The sequence below is a fragment of the Chiloscyllium plagiosum genome, chromosome 25 (genome assembly GCF_004010195.1).
Source record: "Chiloscyllium plagiosum isolate BGI_BamShark_2017 chromosome 25, ASM401019v2, whole genome shotgun sequence".
Classification (NCBI taxonomy): Eukaryota; Metazoa; Chordata; class Chondrichthyes; order Orectolobiformes; family Hemiscylliidae; genus Chiloscyllium; species Chiloscyllium plagiosum.
Window position 1 is genome coordinate 23,286,919 of NC_057734.1, and position 23,063 is coordinate 23,309,981.

Sequence of the window (23,063 nt, forward strand, 5' to 3'; positions counted from 1 at the left end):
TTTCGGAGCGCTGCTCCTTCATCAGGTGGTTGATGAAGGAGCAGTGTTGTGTGATTTTTAACATTATTTAGTGTATATGTTTTGACCAGAAATTATTAATCATCCAATTATTAAAGTCTGCATTTTGCATTATAACATGTCCTTCCATTGTGAGGAGAGGCTTTGAACAAGATGACAGTAGTAACAAAATACTAGAACTTTTTTCTTATTCCATGAAAATACTTGAATTTAGAAATGTTCCAATGCCTTAGAGTGCTATCTCCCAGTGTGTTGCAAATTGTTGTTCTTGCCTTTCTATTCCTTAATTCTAGCAATACGCATCTTTTGAACTCTCTATGTTTTCAATATTTTGAACATTAGACTTATAACAGACCAGTAAGAGTACTTTATGTTTTGGGGTAGTTCCAAACGCTCTTGCACAGAAGATCAGTGGAGATTATCTGGGCTAACTCATAATCCTCACGTACCAGAGTAATTTAAGCTGTTTACATGATTTTTTAAGAGAAAATCAGAACATTGACAGATTGTGGTTCAAGTGTTTAAAATGCCAATAGACATGATTAATGTGGGTAGAAGATATGAAAATAGAATTACCATGTGAATTGATACTAGAGATTTTGCAATCCACAGAAGAACAGTAAAAGTCTAACAAAAACATTAATCATTTGAGTTTCTGTTGATAATTCTATAAAACTAAAAGAATAAAGATCAATGCAAATGATTAGTGCTAACACTTAAGGTGAAGCTATTTACTCTATTCCTATTTGATTATCCTTCCCTTGAAAACATTTTATTTCTTCCTCTTCAAAAACTAATCCAGTTCATTTTTAGATAAATTCATTATGTCTGCAGTCAACAGAATTTGACTTTCTAACTTTTGCATGTAAGTAAATATAGTTGCTGAGATCATCTGGAGTCTTAACTTCTGATTTTATTGTGCAAATCAGCAGAGTTAATATTTCATGAGTTATCCTTTTAAAGCATTTCAAACTTTAATAAACCTTCTGGATTTTCATTGACTTTTGTTTTAGTTGAAAATATATTTTTGTACATTTCTTCATGGCTGTTTTATTTGTTTCTGGTATTGTTCTAGAGTATTTGCTGCAACCTTTTCATGTTGCTGATATTCTTTCAATAAGAGATGCCAAAACTACACATTATTCCCAAGTATAATCCAAAATCAGATTTTTCTACTTGCATTTACAGTCATTGGCATTTATATATGAAATCTAGTAGTTGCAGTTCGACCTTTAAGAATCTATGTATGTGCATCTATACCCCTCATGACTTTATAAACTTCTTTTAAGGTCACCCAAGAACCACCTACACTCCAGTGAAAAAAGTCCCAGGCTATCCAATCTCTCTTTATAATTCAAACCCTCCATACCTGGTAACATCCTGGTTAATCTCTTCTGAATCCCCTCAATAAAGTCGATCTGAAAATACCAGGTATTCAATGTATGTGGAACAACTAATATTTTCTACATGGATCAGTGACTAAAACTTTTGGTAGATCAGATATATAAAACCTATATTTGGATGAATGCTGGAGTGTATTGTATTAAATAATTAAGAGTAATTATTTTTCATTTCCCTGAAAAATTAAGCCCAGAGAATAGAAGTGCAAGTTGGTAATAATTAAATAACCAGCTAAAATCATGCTGTTTTTCTGCAAAGAGCATTGGTTCGAGGCTGCTAGGTTTGTCAGCTGGGTTTTTCCTTCTTGTTGGGGTACAAGCATGCAAAATTATCTGTGGAGTCAAGTAGGAATAATCCTAGACCTTATTCTCAGACCTACCCCTCCAGACATTATTAATGAACAAGGCTGACTGGATAATCAACAGCAGTGCCTAGTTTGTTTCATTGTTTAGTATTCTAGTCTTACTGGGCTTAATATTATGGAGCTAACTTCGCCTCAAAGATAGCTCACATATCCTTTCTGACATTGAGGCAAAGTAACTAGTCAGTAGCTAACTAATAAATGCATTATGTATTAGTGTATTTATTTATTAGAATTTCTTCCATTACAAATGCCAGAACTTGATTTTTTAAATGGTTATTTTATTCTTCATTCTGTTTAGCTACAACATTGTATGTAATTTATTTTGCAGTGCTTTATGATTAATTATATTTATTATATAGACTGTAGACAAGGGCTTTACGTGAATCAGGAAACAGTCACCATTTTCCTTGGTACCATTTGCTTCAATAGTGAGTTTACAAAATGTGACTGGCATGTTACAGAGAGCTATTTTGTAAACTTAACTATTTAGAAAGATGTTTTTGAAAAAAAAGAACTTCATTTTGAAAAGCACAAATACGTTATAAATTTGGAGAGGGGGAAAAATATGCTGGGAGAAAGAGGGATTTTTGTGGTTAACTATTGCAAAATCTTTCTGAAACAAAGTAGTTGAATGGACTTCTTAATGCATAACTGATATTTATTTGTAGCATATACCCCAGTAGTCATAAATAAAAGCCTGTGCCTGAATAAAATGTGGCTGTCTTCATTGTACTACATAGTGTTGTTTTATTCGCAACAATATGTACAGAGTTAATAATCTTGTAATTGCCTTGATAAAACATTCTAGTTTCACACAGTTACTCTGTCATTATAAGTAGTAAACAGGACATCTTGCCCCTAAATGATCAACAACTTCCACTGAGCTCCATCAAAAGATGCTGCATGACATTTTCTCCCCACATTTTTCTTCCTCCGTCACCAATTTTAGATATTTAGTTTCATTCTGGCTACTACCTAACTGGTTCAAATTCTCTGGCAAATACAAAATCCAAAGTAATTTTCAGTGAACTCCCATTTTCCATCCCTCTTCTGTATGCTGTCTGACTCAACTCATGGACCTTGATGGGCACCATATCTGTAGGGCAACGTTGAGGCTGGATTTTGTCATGTGATACATTCCTACATATTTTCATACTAAAAGAGTCTTGTCTCAACATGACATCATACAGCTCTTACTGTGTAGTACAATAGTCATATCTTATTAATGGAAGACAAATTATTAAATCTGTCACAAGTGAAATCTCTCTTTTGTTTATTTATACATTGTAAAAAAACTTTTGTAGCAGAGACATTTATACATCTCTGCTGTCTTCCCGTGCTTGAAGCAAGTGCCAGTTTTGTGTAGGTAGGTTAAGTGGTCGTGCTTATTTCTGTCTCAGTAAGAACAAGATAATGAAAATATATGCAGAAAGCATGTTACATGTAACTCATCAGTTTATTGATAACTCCTCCATGAGTCTTGTCATGTGAATGAAAGGCGTCTTGGCAATGGAACAGGCTAATTTGGGATGTTGTCAGTCAAAGGGTAATTCTAATGTTGGAAACTTAAGTACTGAAGCTGATGAAGTGCATGTTATCTCATCCAAGACACTAAAGTCAGTAAGTTTGAGATGTGGAGATTGTGGGTTTGCAGAATATTGTGCATAAAAGTAATGAGCAGGAAAAGACGAGCTAGTTCAAACCTTCCACACACAAATGGACTGAAAGCTAGCATAGATCAGCAAGGTCAGTAGCAAGGGGTAAGCAGGAGTTGGTACAGATTGATGGAGACTTAGAATTGACTGCAGATTGTGGAAATGGCAGTCAGTAGGAGAATATTGAAATGGCTGAGGCAGTCTGAGCAACAGGTGGGGTGGATGGGAGTGGAAACCGGTAATCATTATGGAGATTTGCAGTCTTTGAGATAAAGTATATGGGACTGAAATCTCACATCTGGAATGAATGTGATGCTGATCCTGTAAACATTCTTGTGTTCACTGTTGGTTCCTTAGGTATTGTCTTTGTTTCACTTTTGTAGACCACATATTATTGTTCATCTGTTATTCAAAAAATCCACTGCTAACTGCTGGAAATGTATTCATCAGCCAATGAATGAGGATTTTCATTTTGTTTTAAACATTCTGCTGTTCGATTCCTGAAATCTAGAAAATTGTGACAGAGATGTGAACCATTTTGAGAGCTCTAGTCAATGATTTGAGTATAGAAATGGTCAGAATTTGCCTTTTTCTCATATTGGTTTTGAATGTAAAAATGTATTCAAGAATGTCTTTTCAACAAAGGTGTGGGTGGACATTTTAAAAGAAGAGTAAGTGCATTCAAAATGAGCATATAAGGGAGAAAGGAAGAAATAATGGTGATGGAGTTACATCAAATGGATGGGAGAGAGAGGGGTCTCCTCCGGAGCATAAATACTAACCTGAAACTTGGTTCAAATTACCTGTTTCTATGTTGGAATCACTTTTCATATATTGTAGCAACATTATGCAAAGTGCACTTCCTCAAATCTTGGCTACAGTGAATGAACTAGACTGAACTTTCGTGTCTGTAATTTTGCTAATAGTGTAACAGTCATGTGTAATATTTTAAATAGCAATGCATATAACTTATTAAGCATTGTCTCTGAAAACATGGTGTCCACTACTTCTGAAGCTTGTAGCTAGAATTTCTGGAGTGTTAAACCAGTTACGACAGAATAACCACATGGAAATGTTATCTTTTTGGATTCCAATGAATAGCATAATTGATATCTTAAAGATGTATATTGCTGATTAATGTTTTTTTTTTAAAAAATAATCAACTTCACTCAAGCATGTTGCAACACACTTCCAGAGCAAGTCGGACTTGAACCCACACCTTGTTGATAACAGGTAAGGACACTGTACCACAGAGTCTATTTATTGATATATTGGATCAATGACACATCATTCAATATTATTTACACATTAAATAGATGATTATTTCAGACATGATTAATTAACAATGCAACTCTACTTTTTATTTTAATTGACCAAACAAAATCCCACATTTACCATTTCCCACTGATTAACAAAGATTAAACATTGAGTCATATTGATGTAAGTACATACTTATAAATTGGAACAAGATCAGTATAATTGAAAATCACATTGTTGAACCTTTCATTTGATTACAAAGCATAGATTCTCACTTTAATTGGGTTTGACAGAAATGTTTGACTAAAGTGATATATTTATAAAAATATTTTCCTTGTACCAAAACTTTAGAATTTTAACTGATAAATTTGCAGGATGGTTACGGACAGGTATTTGAAATTGTTAATTTACTTGTCTTTTCAGTAAGAGCCTTCTGTTTGTACTACATGATGCTGATGCTGGATGACATTAACAGAAATTGTGACTACAAATAACTGATTCCTGTTTCAAGCAAAACTGCTCAATTTAGCTTGTTAGTCAATTATAGTATAACTTATGAGTACTTTCATAGACCAATTGACAAAATTATCCTATTTCCACATCCATAGAATTAATAAAAATTCCTAAGCTACATAGTGTCATACTGAACACTACATAATTGATGTTGATAACTTGATGTTGACTGCAAGTTCCTGAGCTATGCAGATACTTCTTGTTAATTAATGTCAGTACAGGGAAAATGTGTGGCTTCTCCTTTTAATCTTTATGGTTTGTTACTGCACTAAAATTAGGTGTTGAGGGGCACAGGATGAAGTATTTAAAACACAATCAGTAGATTACAATATATGGAAGAATTATTTCCTGTTTTTATTTTGTTTTGTGATTCTCAGATTTTCAGTTGAAACAAAGACATTATCAACTGCATTCGGGGTAATTTCTCCCCAACCCTACTTAATTTCAGTGCTTTGTTGGAAAGTGATTCATTGTGTTCTGAACTTTTGACAGAGGATGTAATAATTAACAAGTTGCTAAGTTTGTTAAAATAAAACATAGTATTGCGGTGCTTCACAGACCACACCCTCTGCAGTATAGAACCATGTAACCTAATCTTAATGCAGTTTTCTATAGTTCTTCCTCGTGCTATCAGAAATAGCTTTCATACCCGGTAAGGCCCCAGCCCTTTTCAATCTTGCATAAACACCAATGGCAGATGTTTCTCGTGAGTGAAAGCTATTTGTTACAGGTTCTTTTATTTGCTCAGTACAGGGGGCTGTCCCCTTCGGCTCACTCCATGGCCTCTGGTTAGACTTGGGTCTCATATTTGTGCTCAAGCTTCTTGTAGTTTTCACCATCCCTCTGTAAAGTTGACATACAAAAGATTCAGTTTGGTTATTTCTGGAATACTGTAGAAAATCATTAAATTAAGGAAACAGATTGAGTTTTAAAACTCAAACTTTCAATGTTTCAGAACTAACATTACAATACTGAATCAAGAACAAAAAGCTGGGAAAACTCAGCAAGTGAGGCTGTGTCATTAGGAGAAAGTGAATGTTTCAGATCCATGACCTATTATCGATGTGACATAGTAATTTTATTTGTCTGACCTGCTAATTTTTCAGCTTTATTTTTGCTGTTCTTTAAAAGCCATTGACCAGAAATGCAACAGAACTAGCATGGAAGTACTGTTGCTAAAAGAGCAACTCTGAAGCTACAGATCTTGCAGTGTTCAACTGACCACTTGACTCTCCAAGCCTTCCATGAAGACAGGTGGATTGTGATGGATCATTCTTCATTTGCCTGGATGACAGCAGCTCCAACACTCCAAGGTTGACACCATCCAGGACAAAACAGTTTGCTTGATTGGCACCAAACCCACAAACATTCAGTGCCTCTACCACTAACATTCAGGAGCAGTCTGCGGTCTAGACAATGCACTGCAGAAGGACAAGGACAGCAGATACATGGGAACGCCACCACCTGCGAATTTTCACTCCACTCGCCACATCCTATGATCCACACTGTGCAATGAACCTTCCTCCCATCCCTTCCTTCTGATTGTATCCCTGCTCATAACCCTCCTTATTCTATATTTACTAACCCTTCTGATTTTCTGCTGTCTAATGCTGAACATACCATAGGCCATAGTTTTATCCCTCTGTGCCCCTGCCTCAATGAATTTTGGGCCCAACATTACATTGAATTCTTTGTTGCCTTCGCTCCCGTGCACATTTTTGTCCAAGCGTCCTCTTCCCATTCCCACAGACCACTTCACCTGCCACTGTTGTCTCCCTCAAGCCTTTTACCAGCTTTTGACGTGTTCGTTGCAAAATGTGAATATGACATCAGTAGCCTTAGTTTCTCGGCCCCTCTCCCCCCTCACCAATTCAAAGCTATCTCTGCCTGAACTGACTGTACTCATGCCCTCAGATCCAACCCTGATTTTGTAATCAAGCCTGCTGCAAAGGGTGGTGCTGTTTTTGTCTGCCATGCTAGTCTCTACATTGCAGAGGTTGAGCATCAGCTCTTGGACACCACCTTTGATTTCTGTATATCAAACTATTGTGTCCGTGGTGGTGGCAAGTAATCACATCTCATCTGGGGATCTCCCCAACCTCCATCCTCCAAGCTCATAGTCCCTTACCCCTTCTACTTTCTTCCAAAAAGCTACAAGCAGGACTGCCTGGGCAGACCCACTTTTTTCTGCCAGTTCATGCCCCATGGAAATTCTCTTCCTACCTTGACTTTCTTTTTTCCTCCCCTCGTCCAGTCCTTTCCCACTTGCATCTACAATTTTTCTGACACTTTGCCAATTATAGAATTCGCAGTTTTCAGGCACCATCCTGATGGAGGGCTTATGCCCGAAACGTCAATTCTCCTGTTTCTCGGATACTGCCTGACTTGCTATGCTTTTCCAGCATGATACTCTTGACAACCACCTCCATCTTCATTATGTGCAATACCTTTACATGTTCATCCCCAGTCAGGATGGTTGTAGGGCTCTCCACTTCTTCCTAGAGAAAAAGCTTAAATCATTCCCATTCTCCGGTGGCTGTCCAAGCTCGACTGTCACCTTTATCTTTGACTCGTCCTTTCCTCAACATTTGTGTTTCCATTTCTCTGGTTGGGTTGACTACCAATATTCATTACAAACACAGCTCCCAAAGTTACCTGGACTATGCATCCTCATGCCCTGCTTCCTGTCATATCTCTTCCATTCTCCCAGTTTTTCTGTCCCATCTGTTTAGATGATGGCATCTTCTGCAGAAGAAGATCTCAAATGTCCACCTTATTCCTGAACTTCCTGCTGCTGTGGTTAACAGGGCCCTCAGTCGTGCCTCACCCATTTCCTGCAGATCTGCCCTCACTCCTCCTCCTCTTTCCTCCCATAACACCGATAGGGTCTCCCTGGTTCTCACTTTCCACCCAATCAGCATCGGCAGCCAGTAGATCATTTCCACCATCTCCAGCAGAATGCCACCACCAGACGCATATTCCCCTTCCCTTCTGTTACAGAGGGCATTCCCTCTGCAACACTCTGGTCCACTCTTCCTCCACTCCCAGAGTTTCCCCACATCCATGCAGCACTTTCCCATGCAATCTGCCTATTTACTTCCTCTCTCCTCACTATCCAGGCGAAATCATGCTTTACCTGCACTTCACTCAATCTAGTCTATTATATTTGCTGCTCCTAATGTTGTCGTCTCCCTATTGGAGAGATAAAACACACTGGGCAATTCTTCTGCAGAACACCAACGTTCTGTCTGTAAAAATGACCCTGAGTTTCCAGTTGGCTGCTTGAACAAACCATGTTCCCAAGTTATCATTTCTGTCTCAGGTGTGCTGCAGCAAAGTTCAGCGCAAGCTGAAAGAACAGTACCTTACTTTCCACCTGGGGACCCTGCAGCCTTCAGGACTCTATCGAGTCGGAACCAAAACATTAACTCTGATTTGTCTTCACAGATGCTGCCAGACCTGCTCAGCTTTTCCAGCAATTTCTGTTTTTGTTACTTTGTTAATATCCTCCCCAATTGTTAACACAAATCCACTGAACTAAGGAAGTGGTTTGCATAACCAGACGATATAGGTGTGCGTTTTGTTGTGTAAATGGTCATGGTTGTTTGTGAAGGTATAATTATTTGTTCTACTTTTCTAGTTTTCATATACAAATATGCAAATCTAATAGTATTACAACTTGAGCTAGAGGTTCATTAAGTAATATTGAGAGTTAAATCTCAGTCCAAATTGATACAGATGAATCCACCTTCTTTCCCTAACGCTACCATCCCCTCCCATAACAAAACTGGATAGTTTAGACATTGATCTCTTACGCTGTATCATGCCCATTCCTTCCTACACTGCCATCAGATTTTGATCCATCTTCCGACAGCCCTGAGGATGACCAAAGTTTTGTCTGAGGAATGATCTAAAACAGAAAAGATGTGTGAATTCACAGCAAGAAAACCTATATGCTGTCTAACTTCTGTTGTACATATTATGTCACATGCATTAGAAATGTTATCAATATTCTGCTACATCATTATTTCCACTTGTATTGAAGATTGCCAGTGAACAGCAGCACCTCAAAACACAAGTCTTTCCTAAAATTAAGTTATGCTGATTGTTGAATACTTACAGCTGTAATACTTAATGTTATTTAATTTTGCAAAGAAAGGGAGAGAAGCCTCTAAGGATTGACCCATTTCATTTTGACTAAACCTCACCTTTAAAGCTCCTTGTTGGGTAGTTTCCTGCAACTTTGTGAGGGTGCTTCTCAGTCGAGAGTTCTCCTCTTCCAGAATACTGATGCGCAAGCTGTTTGCTTGTAACTGTTTTTCCATGTCCTGTACAACATCGCCTGTACCTGTGAGAAACAAAACACTTCAGAAAAAGTGCACACACTCTCAAGGGCAAATGAAAGTTATACCAAAGATAACTTGTAAGATGAATCTATTGGTCCTGATGAAGAGTCCTGTCTGAAACATTGACTGTCCTGCTCTTCTGATGCTGCTTGACCTGCTGTGCTTTTTTTCGCTCCACATTTTATTGACAGATGAATCTATATGTTTCCTTTTCTTCTGCTTTCCGATATTTACTCTTTTGAAGGCAAGAGCTCCTATAGGTAGCAGTCATTTTCCTGTATCTTGTCCAATTGCATTCTTTAATATTAGAGTTTGATTGAGTCTGATTCTTTGCTCAACCACATCTATGTAAACTTAGTAAAGATTAGGTGTGTGAACCTGGGCCATGAAACATTTAAGTTGTAGCATCCTACCTGCCCAAATCACCTAATTTAGGAGATCCGGGTTTGAAACTTCATAACCTGTATGTCTTTGAGATTGAGACAAGGGGAAATGCATAATTTATTTTAAGAAAATCTATCAGTTTTATTCTGTTCTTTGGCCTGATTAGCATAGTCCTGGCATGCAGTGCCCCTTTCTAGATTATCTTGAAGATAAACTTCCCCCTTGGACTGCCACAGTCCATATGATGAAAACCCTCAGCAGATTGCTGTTAAACATGGAATGCCAAGAGCTTTGCCCAGTGACAATAAGGATTGACTATACTTAGGAACACAATCAACTTCAAGTCATGTATCTTCCTATGTGTATGCTGCCTTTGCTCTTTTGGCTTGTAGTTGTGATGTTACTTTTATGATACAAATGGCTTATGTCCTAATTGTTTATCAGCCACCAATATTCTGGCGAACCCAAAGACTTGCAAAAACGTTTCCTATGTAAATCAAAAAGGATTATCTAAACCATGCAAGATGAATATTATTCTTCTATTTCTGCAAATGGTTGTTTTGTGTTGCTAATTCAAATAGAATAATTTTAGATTGATTCAAAATGTCAAAGAAATAGAAATTTCTTACTTTCACACAGTGTTTCAGATGGCATGTTTAAGTCAGGAAAAGCAACCAGAAGCCTACGCTGTTCCTTATATTCTTGAACTTGACTCTCGAGTTGGGACAGATTTTGTTTTATTTCAGTCATGGAATTTTCCAGACCATGTTTTTCTCGCTGTAACTCTTTTCTTAGTTGCTGTAATAATAAAGAAAAAGAGAAAAACAAAATTGGCTTTAATATTTTCCTGCTTAAGTACAATTAAAAAATTATGAGGAGTGGACATGCAGACAAATAAATTCTGGATAGTGAAAGGTTATCATTGATAAGCAGGAAGGAATGTGGAAATTGGTAATGATCTTATTGAATAGTGGATCTTAACGGTCTAAGTGGCCTCCACCTGTTCCTAATTCACATGTTCATATTCTCTCTAACAGCAATACATGAACTCATTTTATTTATGACCTTAAATTGAGCATAAAGCATACTTCTACTTTCATTTATTTTGTTGATATATCATGAAAGTACCTTATTCTCTTTCCTAATTCTTTGATACCTTCTATTTTTCAAGGATATCACCTTAGCAAATCACATCATCCCTCCTTTAAAATCCTTTATATACCGCTCCCATCACCTCACTGCTCTTACTGAGATACCCTCCTTTCTTCTGTGAGTGGTAAATTTCATCCATCTTGGGTCCCATTGCTTCCTTCCCTGATTTTACTGTTCTCCTATCAACCCCATTTAAACTCCAAAAGCATAATCTTTCACTGTGAACCCTTTCACCTTGTTTCATTCCAACAGTCACTAGTCCCTGACCATTGACACAGTGATCTTTGAATATATCATATCTATCCATTCAAGCCCCAACCCCTCCTCAACTGACTTCCTGTGTCCATCCTTGGAAAATCAAATCTCACTCAAGTCCTTTATAACTGTACTTTCAAAGACTATTAACTAGCCTTTACCATAATAATTCTGCAGTTACCAATTTACAATTAATTCTTCACATTCACCTTTGCTCCAGCTTACATCACTTGACTTCTCATCCAGTGTTGCCTGTAAACTTGGATGTATAACATTTTATTCATTCAAGTCAGCTAAGGCTCCAGTACAGATCCTTACGAGCATCACTTTTACCGATGTGCTATTGTGAGCAATCCCTTTATGCCTGCTGTCTGTCTCTTACCTCCCAACCAATTATAAACCTAAATCTCAAGGCTATTTCCATTTATATACACTTTTGTTTTTGCTAAAAATCTGTGGTGCAAAGCCATCTAAAATTCTCTAAAAACCTTCATCAAACTCAACATTTTCATCAAGCTTTTATGGTGCAATGGGATATTGTTTTATGTTAAAGGTTGTAATTGCTATTGTTGAAGCTGGCATGGGTAGAAGAAAGTATAGCTTTACGCTGTCAATTTTCTCAGTTTAATTCTCCTATAGCATTGTGACACAATGCATTGAACTGCAGGATTCAATATTATGGGTATGTAAGATTATCTTCATAAATCTTAAGCCATCCCAATGTAGAGAGTAATCAATTCAAATCCAAATAATCCTTTGGTAGTACAGAACCTGACTATAATTAGATATGTAAGCCATTTGTCGCAAAGTCCAGCAGATCATATCCAACAGCATAGCTCTTTGGCTGTTTGCAACAAGCAAGGTACTGACCCTACTCAACTAGAACCTGCTTATAAAATTCACAAAATCATGTCCAATGTTGGACATGATTCCACAATTGGAAAACATTTGCTACATAGTCCAGAGTGTGGAAAGAATAATGCTGATGACTAGTTAAGGAATTATCAGTAAATCAGCACTTTCATTCAGTATAATGTCTCCGAAGTCAATATTTAGAATTACCTGAAGGACGTTCAATAATGTTAAAAATCTCCTCAAATTAAGGGCACCTACCTGTTGCTTTTGGAGTTGCTGCTGCAGGTTATTTTTCTCCATGTTAACTGTCTTCAATTGCTCTTTCAGACTGCATGTCCTAGCCTCAGTCTCAGCTAATCTGGTATTCAGTTCTTCACGTTCTTCATCCAGATGATCGACACGTTGTAGTAGAACTTTAATCTTAGCTTTCAGAGACTTGATTAATTAATGAAAACACAACTGAAGAACTGACTTTCAGTAAAATCTGAAACATAGCTTCTTTCCAGCAAGCAATGTATTGTAATGATTACCATGTGGATACATTCATGGCTTTTCATTATTTGTTGGATATTTCAGAATTTATTATAATCTCCTGCTTTCACAAGGATACCATGTTCTTATATCACAACAGTAAGTGAGCTGTAAAGTAATTTGAGATGTCCACAAGTTGTGAAAAGAGGCTACAACATTCCAAAAAGAAATTCCCATTTCCTGGAAAACTGAAATGAAGTTATCAAAATGGACTTGTTTATATGGACAAAGTGGAAGCTCGCAGGCTTTTTAATAAATGATAAGGAGAGATTACAAAAACTAAGGTTCCATTCCCTGGAATTAGAAGCTAAAATGCTGGGTCGATTATTTGAGATTTTCATGATATTAAAGGGGAGTAGCAAGGGTGGGTAAAAAGATACCTTTGCTGCTAGGGAATCTAGGACCAGACAGCATAATATATAAAATTGAGCAAGACCTTCCAGAAATGAAGTTTGAAGACACGTGTACATACAAATTATGGTAGAAGTTTGTAATACTCTTCAGCAAATAGCATAGAGACATTTGGAAACATAGAATATAACAGGAGTAGGCCAAACAACCCCCTCGAGCCTGCTCTACCATTCATTATGATCATAGCTGAATATCGAGCTTAATACCCTAATCACAACCTCGCCCCATTTCCCTTGATCCCTTTAGCCTCATGAACTATATCTACCTTCTTCTTGAAAACACAATGTTTTGGCTTCAACTACTTTCTATGGTAGTGAATCCTACAGGCTACCACTCTCTGGGTGAAGAAATTTCTCCTAATTTCAGTCCTAACAGGTCTATCCTTTTATCCATAAATTATGACCCTTGGTTCTGACCCCACCCTTAGGAATATCTCTCCTGTATCTAACCTGTTTACTGTTTGTATTTTATAGGTTTCTATGAGATCCCCCTCAAGCATCTAAACTCCAATGAATACAATCCTAACTGATGAAATCTCTCTTCATACATCAGCCCTGCCATCCCAGGAATTAATCTGGTAAAGCTTTGCTGCATTCCCTCCACAGCAACAACATTCTTTCTCAGCTAAGGAGACCAAAACTGTAAACGATATTACATCACTGCAAATGATATTACAGATGTGGCATCACCAATGCTTTGTATAATTGCAGTAAGATATCCTTGTTCCTGTACTCAAATCCTCTTGCTATGAAGGCCAACATACAGTTTGCCGCCTTTTCTGCCTGCTGCACCTGCATGCTTTCAGCAACTGGTACACAAGGACACCAAGGTAGTGTTGAACATTCCCCTCTCTCAATTTACAGCATTCAAAAAAATTGAGGCTCTAGGTGGCATTATTGAAGAACAAGTGGGAAGTTTCCAGAGAAAGTGGAAATGATACAAGAGGTAACAAGAGTATGAAGGAGGGAATATGGATATTATTGGAATGATCGGCTCTTTGGAAAGCAGAGAAGATTGAGTAAAGTATATTTGGTGGTAAGACCATGTTTGTGAGAATGGAAATGTTAAGATAGGAGATAGAGTCAAAAATGGTGGTTTAAAGGGTAGAACCAGAAGGAAAAACTAATAACATTTGCAAATGAATATACTGGTTGTACTCTAATACCTCTAATTTGAAATAATGCTGATGAATTGGACCTCATTTACCAGTTTTACTGTTTTTCCCTTCTGAGAGAAATTGGTTAAAATTTACAAACTCTGCTGTGGAAAGCAAGATGATGATGGCAATCGGTAAGAGAGTGGGAATAAGATGGAGATTTTACAGGAAATGGAGTGAAACAATAATCCAGCTGGTTGTGAAAATAAGTGGGTTTGGTAGATATCTATAGAAAGTCAATTGCTAAAAGTGGACACAGATCAAAAATGCAGTAAGAAAAAAATCAGGTGAAATTTGGAAACAGAATAATATAATATAAACAAAATCCTCATTTAGCTTTGCAAGGACTGGAGCTTTGTAACATAATATGTAATGTACTTGCCTTTCTCTGCCAGATTCATAGTTTTACAGCATAGAAAGATGCCTTTCAGCCCATTGTGTCCATGCTGGTTATCAAACATCCATCCATTCTAATCTCATTTTGCAGCACTTAGTCTGTAGTCTTGAAGTTCCTGCTTCCATTGTCCCTTCAGACAGAGAATTCCAAATACCCACAACTCTTTGAACGAAAAATGTTGTCCTCAAATCCCCTTAAAACCTCTTACTTGTTACCTAAAAATGATGCCTCCTGGTTATTGATCCTTCTACAAAAGGGGAAACATTTCTCACTATTTACCTTGCCTATGCCCCTCAGAACTTCGTACGCCTCAATCAGACCCTCTCTGTCGTCTTTGCTCTAAAGAAAATAATTCCAGTCTATCGACTCTCTCTTCATAGCTGAATTGCTTCAGCCCAGGCAACATCCTGGTGAATCTCATTTACACTGTCTGTAATGCAATCACGTCCTTCCCAAAGTGTGGTGACCAGAACTACATACGGTATTCCAGTTTTGACCTAAACAACATTACATATAATGCCATTATAATCTCCTTGCTCTTGGATTCAGTGCGTTGACTAATAAAGAATATGTTTTCTTAACCACCTTATCTAACTGTCCTGCTGCTTGCAAGGATCTGTAGACATGGACACCAAGGTCCCTCTGATCTTCTGTACATCCTACAGTCCTACCATTCAACGTGAACTCTCTTGTCTCATTAGTCCTCCAAAAATGCATCAACTGACATTTTTCTGGATTAAACTCCATTTGTTAATTTTTTCAGCCGATCTGACCAGCTTGTCTATCATCCTGTAATCTAAGGCTTTCCTCCTCACTATTTATCACACCATCAATTTTCATACCAACTGCAAATTTACTGATCATATCTCCTATATTCATGTCTCAATCATGAATATAAACCGCGAGTGACTCAGTACTGCATCCTGTGGTACATCGCTGGACATTGGTCTTGAGTCACAAAAACACCTTTTGACCATCATTTTGCTTCCTGCCCCTAATCAATTTTAGATCTTATTTAGCAAACTGCCCTGGATTCCATGGACTCTTAGCTTCTTAACCAGTCTGCCATGCAAGATCTTGTCAAAAGCCTTATTAAAGTCCATGCAAACTGCATCATGGACTACCCTCACCTACACACCTTGTCACTTCCTTAAAAAATTCAATTAAACTCAGTAGTCACGATCTCCCCATTACAAAGCACATTGACCATCCTTAATTAATCCTTGCCTCTCCACGTGGAGATTAATTATGTCCCTCAGAATACTTTTCAATAGTTTCCCTACTACAGATATTACAGAGGCCTGTAGTTTTCTAATTTATCTCTACTGCCCTTCTGGAATACTGGAATCACATTAGCTGTCCTCCAGTGCTCTCACACCCCACCTGTGGCCAGAATGGAATTGTCATCCTATCCTCTTTCAACCATTTTCCCCATTGACACAAACCAGCTTTTGATACAGTATTACTGACGAGAGGAAATTGAGCTGGAATGCATATTTAATATGGGATCAAATATGTACATGTTTTTAAAGTTTGGTGTATTTTATACATTGTGATTTGCTGGGTACATTACCTCTTCATGTCTCAGCATGCTGTTAATTTTCACTTTTTCTTTGTCTAGTTCACTACTAATAATTTTGAGCTGCTGTGTTGTGCTGTCCAGTTGACTAGTTAAAGTTTTAACTTGCTCTTCAAGAGTCAGCACCACAGTTTTGTCTGTCATCTTGGTTCTCATTTCTTCCAGCAGCATCTTCTTAGACTGCTCTGTCCAGAAATTGCAACAGAATTACAATTCCAAATAAATTCCTATAATCTTGCAACTTTATACTGATGTTCTTTTGAATTTTTGGAGTTCAGTGTCTATGAGCAGGTTTGTGACACCGACATTACTAAATCTGGCTTCCAAATCTATAGCAGTATCATGGATTTACAATAAACTAGGTCTAGGAGTTTGCCAGATTTTGCAGTGTAACTGCCAGAAGCTGGTTCACAAATGCCATTTCACAAATGAAAGAATCCAAACTAAAAGAACATTATATTCAATAATAGTGAGATTGGCCTGAAGAGATATGCTGGTCTGTGGAAAAGTCATCCTGACAACTTGCAAGCTGTTTTAGGAATATGGATGTGTGTTGTTTTTTAAAATTTATTTAGAGGCATTGGACAGTCCTGGGCAGTCCAGCATTTGTTTTCAATACTGATAGATACAATTAAGTAGGCAATTTGTTAGCCCATTTTGGAGGGAAATTAAAAGTCAACTTCATTGTTGTGGCTCTGAAGTCACCTACAGACCAGACAAGGTAAGGACAGCAGATTTTCTTTCTTTGTTGGCATTAGTGAACTAGCTGGGTTTTTACAACATTTTTTTTAGTTTTATGACCAGCATTAATAACAGGCTTTTTATTAACCAAATTGTTAAGCTGTAACATTGAGATTTTAAATTGTATATCTGAATCATTAGTCTAATCATATAATCACTTCGTTACTATATCCAGGATCAGGAATGTGCATGTGATTCTCATGATTATTGATAATCTTCCATCAAGTCAAGGATTATTCTTTCTTATGGATGTCAGCATTGGCTTTGGTTTCACAGATAGCTTCAGAATCCTATACGAACTTTATTGGCTCTTTCAGTGAGGCCATCTGTTATTAGCTTGTACAAATGATGGAGTTTGTTGGCTCAAATAGTCAGCCTCTCTGACTCCATTCTCTGTCAGTGATTGCTCTCGTTGATTAGAAAGTTTTCACACCATTTTTGATGATGAACCACCATTTTGTTCATGTTTGGGCATGTTTCCTGGGTTAATTGAACAGAACCTCATGTACACTTTTGTATTATACTTGAAATTCTTTTTTATCTTTGGTCCCAGTACTAATGGTTTCCCTGCTGATCTCTGAGTACAGAACCTTGAGTAAGCAGTAATATGTTGGGAATTCTGATGGCATGTTCCATCCATCTGAATTATTGAGAGATTATCATGGCCTTAAGACTTGCCATATCTTCTTCTTGGAAGCTGCTTGGTCTTCTATTATTCCAGTTATTGTGCATTACTCATCCAAAACAGCAATGATGATGTTATTGGGCCTTGACATGGTATCTTCACAATCAAGGGAAGCAGGAGAACCATTGTCTGGCACACTTAAAGTTATGGGAAGTGCAACATCACAATTCTTAAAAATGTGAGTGTGTAATTTGCTGCAAGCTGAGCTAGAACATTGGATTTAGTCATGTACCTCTTATCAATGTCAGCATTTGGGGATAGGTAGCTTACAAGATATGGGAAATAAGGCACATTTTCCATACTTCATCATGAATCTCAATCGAAGGCAATGGATTTGACAAATTTGGTGTGGGTTAAGTGGGGGACTTTCTGGATGTTCAAGATAAGTAAGCTCTGAAAGACTTTGCTGAAGAAGTCAATTATTTGTTGTGGTTTATTTTCAGGACAAGCACTAACTTGTGTGTCATCGGTATTTTGGATGTCCCTACATTCCAGGGACAGCAGCGGTTCAAGGCAGCAGCTTGCTACCATCTTGTCAAGGGCAATTATAGGTGGTCAATGAGTGCAGGCTTAGCCAACAACATCCACATGCGAAGCAAAAAAAACATTAAAAATCAGCATGCTTTAGTTCTATTACAGCAGTGGTTGTTGTTTTGGTTTTGGTTGGTTGAGGTTAAAGAACTTATCATCATGCAATTAATTATGACCACACCTAGAGGACAGCCTGTCAGAATTAAGTTGTGGCATTTCTGCAAAAACAAAATGAGAATAGTATTGGTGCAATAACAAACCCCAGTTTAACGCTTGTTTTGACAAGTAGGGAGTCTGTGGTGAAGTCTCCGATTCTTAGCAATAACTGCATATTGGAAGTCGATTACATTTATGAACCTAGCTATGCATCCATATCACTGTAGCACATTCTAAAGAATAGATTCAAAGGCTGTTTTGAGATCCAAGAAAACCATGTTTAAAGGGATATTCTTTTCTGTTTACCAATCCTGAAGCTGATGCATTATGAAGTTCTTGTCAATGGTTCCTCTAGTCTAAGTGACAAGTGGGACTCCAGAAGGATTACAATTGGTGAGAGGAAATTAAGAAGTAATTTAGCTAGGACCTCATCAACAGTTGAACAATGCTGTGCCTTTTTGGTCTCCAGTGTTCAACTTATCTCCTTTCTTGAAGATTGTGATCATCATGGCATCTCTAAGGTCACTTGGAATTTCTACATTATTCCACAGCTTTACAGATAAGTTTACTAATGGTCAAACAAGGAGAAAGTGAGGACTGCAGATGCTGGAGATCAGAGCTGAAAAATGTGTTGCTGGAAAAGCGCAGCAGGTCAGGCAGCATCCAAGGAGCAGGAGAATCAACGTTTCGGGCATAAGCCATTCTTCAGGAATCTTCAGAATTCCTGAAGAAGGGCTTATGCCCGAAACATCGATTCTCCTGCTCTTTGGATGCTGCCTGACCTGCTGCGCTTTTCCAGCAATACATTTTTCAGCTAATGGTCAAACAAGTATACTCTTGAAATATCGAAGCTTGGTGACACTGCTGTTTTCCAAGTGTCCCAAAATGTTTCTTTTTCAGGAATTTATATTCTGCACAATTCTGATTAACTGCATTAGTTAATTTGGTAAAAAATTATGTTCTCCTGATTAACTTTTAGCTACTTGCTATTTGATTAGATTAGATTACATTACAGCGTGGAACCAGGCCCTTCGGCCCAACAAGTCCACACTGACCCGCCGAAGCACAACCCACTCATACCCCTACATTTACCCCTTACCTAACACTATGGGCAATTTAGCATGGGCAATTTAGCATGGCCAATTCACCTGACCTGTACATCTTTGGACTGTGGGAGGAAACCGGAGCACACCCATGCAGACATGGGGAGAACGTGCAAACTCCACACAGTCAGTCGCCTGAGGCAAGAATTGAACCCGGGTGTCAGGCGCTGAGGCAGCAGTGCTAACCACTGTGCCACCGTGCCGCCCACAAAGCTGCAGGATAAAGCTACAATGTAAAGCTTTCCATTTATTTAGTTTGTAAATATCAAGTTTCTTTCCAATTATTGTGTAAGAAAATCAGGAGCTCTCCTGGAACATGATTTCACAATGTTGTAATTATTAATATTTGATGTGGGAGATGCATTGAGGCATATTGAAAGTGGTGGTGCTCTGAATTTGCTAGACATAAAAGCCCCTACTGACATTTCAGTAGACATGTTGCCAGCTGCATGATATAAAAAGAATAGCTGGTAACCAGATGGAGGGAAAACCCCATTAAGAAGAGCCTGAGGGACTGCCAACAAGTTGAAAGTCAATGGGGAAAGCTTGGCTGTGATCAAAGCAGCACTGATGGAATTAATGAGCACACATAATCATGGCACCTACAGAAACTCTGAAAGATCCAAGTACAAGATGAAAATTCTTCAAATCTGAGTTGATCTAATTTTAAAACATAAAGAAGTGGATGTTTCATAATTTCTACTCTCCTCTGCTTCCCCTTACAAGCATCTAACCAGCAGCAAAACCACAACTCAATCCCAAAGAGATGAAAGAAACACCAAGAAGTGTATTGCAGACTTACCAAGATCTCGTATTAGTACATGCTGCCCTTTGACTTCCTCCTTCAGGACTGATAGTTTCTCCTCTAATGTTGTACTTCCTAAAACAGAACTACAGAATTAACATCAGGATAGCTCACAGCTTTTCACACCTCAGCTCTGTCCCATTGGATGTAATAGCTAGATTTTCAGAGTCTTGGAGATTCCATTGCTTATCCAAACTGGTTCAAAGAACCAAGATCTAAACTTCCACCCTGATTTCTGACAGATCCTATTTTTAGGAGGGGGGGGGGGGGCAGAAGACTAAAAGGGGGCAAACTAAAAAAAAATCAACAAGGCCATTAGAACTCTTGCTTAGTTCAAACAGAGCCAATGTTTTGCTGTTGTAAAGGCCATGTCCTGCAGTGTGTGAGATATAATTATTTTAGAATAGATGTAAATGCTTGTAAAAGGCTGATAATGCTTATGAAACCTCCAAATTATTTAAATGGGCAGTCTTTTAAATCTTGGAAATAAAACAACTTTGCTTATGTCTGCAAAATGAATAAAATCCCTGCTGGGAATTTCAACAGATAAATGTTGACATACATAATTGAAGTGCTATCATTGTGTACCTGACTGCTTCCACAACTTGAAATGATTACAGTGGAATGCTGTACTTTCACTATTAACAGCTTGCAGTGGTCATAAGAGATAAGCTGTTTTGATACAAGGTCATGAATAAATATTTTTGTGTTTTCAAGGAATTACATGTATTAAATGGAGCCTTACAAATGACTGTAATAGGTGCATAGAACTACAATTTATTTCATATTAGTATGGTTCCAGAGGTTCACTAATAGTGGCTTTTGGGTGAGTTGGCATAGTGTGCAAAGGATATTGGGTAGAGGCACAGGTTGGCATGCCTGGATCATGGAGAATAGGCTATGAGGGGGTGAGCACTTGGGGCATGATATTTAACAACACAGCTCTAAACCAGCTGTTCCAAAGAACTTGGGTGGGTCTTCTAATCAGCCCTCTTTGGCACAAAGCAGCCTCTATGGCTGTATCTGATCAGTGGCTGGGAGAGGCAGGCCCAAATGCAGCATGGATTTGCCCACCATCACCCTCCCAGAACAAACATCCCACCATTCAGAATATTTTTGACTCACATGGGGAGCAGAAGTCCAGGCTGATGAATGACAGAAATGGGAAGTATTTCAGGATGAGAGTGAAGATTTTGATGTTCTAACCTTTAAATGAACTCAAGCATAACTGAAAATATATTTTAAAATATAATAGAAAAACAAAACACTGCAGCTGCTGGAAATCAGAAATAAAAAGTTAAATGCTCCAAATATTTAGCTGGTTAAGTTGCATCTATTGAAAGAGAAACTGAGTGTTTCATCAGAACTGGTTAAAAAGTGGAATGTAATAGATTTTTAAGCAAGTACAGTAGACAGAGAAAAGAGATGAGGAATAAAGAAAAAAAGTCAAGATCTGTGAAAATGTGGAAGATGTATGTGATTGAAGAAAACAATGGGCTTTAAGTCATGGGAACTTGACCAATCATTCAATAACCAATGAAGGTATGTCCTTGGCATAAATGCAAAATGACACCTACATCATTGAAAAATACTTTGTCTCCCTGTAAGCATGCAATATCAAATTCATATTACCTTTCCTAAGCATCTCTTTGTCATCTTCAAGTTTTCTTACTCTCTCAGAATTATCTCTATTTATCTCCTTCATTTGTTTGTCAAATTCTTTTATTTTCAAATTTTGTTGTTCTTTTTCCTTTTCGAGTTCTTTGTTAAAATTATCAATTGTCTTTTTCATTTGGCTTTGCTGCTCGGCTGCAGTCTGCAGCTCGGTTTTTAGTGGATTAATGCTGTTCAGGAGTTCAGTGAGATGTTTATTTATTCGGGCCAGGTCTTTGCTCTGTTCAGAAGCCCAATAGGCTACATCAGTTGCTGTCATCATTCCATCACCCAAGGTTTCCTTCACTACTTCCTGAAACCGGCTCAGAGCTGAAGGGATATTCTGGCTTTGACAAATGGCGATAATAGAATTGCTGACCATTTTAAGGGTTGCTTGTGTACGGGCACAGGCATCACATGGTACTAGAGCTGATTCTACTGTCTGTGAACCAATGTTCCGAGTATCTGTAGCTACACTAGGAGATCTTCTTTGTGCTTCACCTAATCCAGCATTTACAGGTGTGAGAGAGACTTGTGACAGTGTCATCCCAGTGAACTTGCTGTTTTGAGGGAGTGATGGCGAGTTATAAGTTTCAGATGTACAATTCTTCAATCTTTCAATCTCTGCCTTGGAATTCATCAGGTCGCTTTGCAGTTTGGAAAGATTCATTGCCATCAAACTTTTCTATTAAAATAGGAACATAATTCAATATTTTAAACAATCTGTTCTGTTGGGTGCAATACCTTCTATTCAAATTAAATTGCAGCAAATGCATTAAAGAATTTTTGTCAAAAGGCAGCTGATTAAATTAGATTCCCTACAGTGTGGAAACAGGCCCTTCGGCCCAACAAGTCCACACCAACCCTCTGAAGAGTAACTCACCGAGATCCATTTCCTTCTGACTAATGCACCAGCACTGTGGGCAATTTAGTATGGCCAATTCACCTGACCTGCACATCTTTGTGACTGCATGGGTATGCTCCGGGAGGAAACCAGAGCAGACCCATGCAGACATGGGGAGAATGTGCAAACTCCACGCAGACAATCGCCCAAGGCTGGAATTGAACCTGGGACCCTGATGCTATAAGACAGCAGTGCTAACCACTGTGCCACC

The 23,063-nt window shown here is 38.0% G+C and overlaps 1 protein-coding gene across 1 annotated transcript in view; it reads right to left on the reverse strand.

The window, feature by feature from the left end:
* Window positions 1–5,804: 5,804 nt before the first annotated feature.
* ccdc157 (coiled-coil domain containing 157) overlaps window positions 5,805–23,063 on the reverse strand; it is a 42,177-nt gene continuing 24,918 nt past the window's right edge. The window contains exons 3-10 of the mRNA XM_043715265.1: window positions 21,928–22,633; window positions 20,293–20,370; window positions 16,269–16,459; window positions 12,459–12,635; window positions 10,568–10,736; window positions 9,417–9,556; window positions 9,024–9,118; window positions 5,805–6,051 (exon numbers count right to left, since the gene is read on the reverse strand). Coding sequence (XP_043571200.1) covers window positions 5,805–6,051; window positions 9,024–9,118; window positions 9,417–9,556; window positions 10,568–10,736; window positions 12,459–12,635; window positions 16,269–16,459; window positions 20,293–20,370; window positions 21,928–22,633 — 1,803 coding nt within the window. The remainder of the gene's footprint in view (window positions 6,052–9,023; window positions 9,119–9,416; window positions 9,557–10,567; window positions 10,737–12,458; window positions 12,636–16,268; window positions 16,460–20,292; window positions 20,371–21,927; window positions 22,634–23,063) is intronic.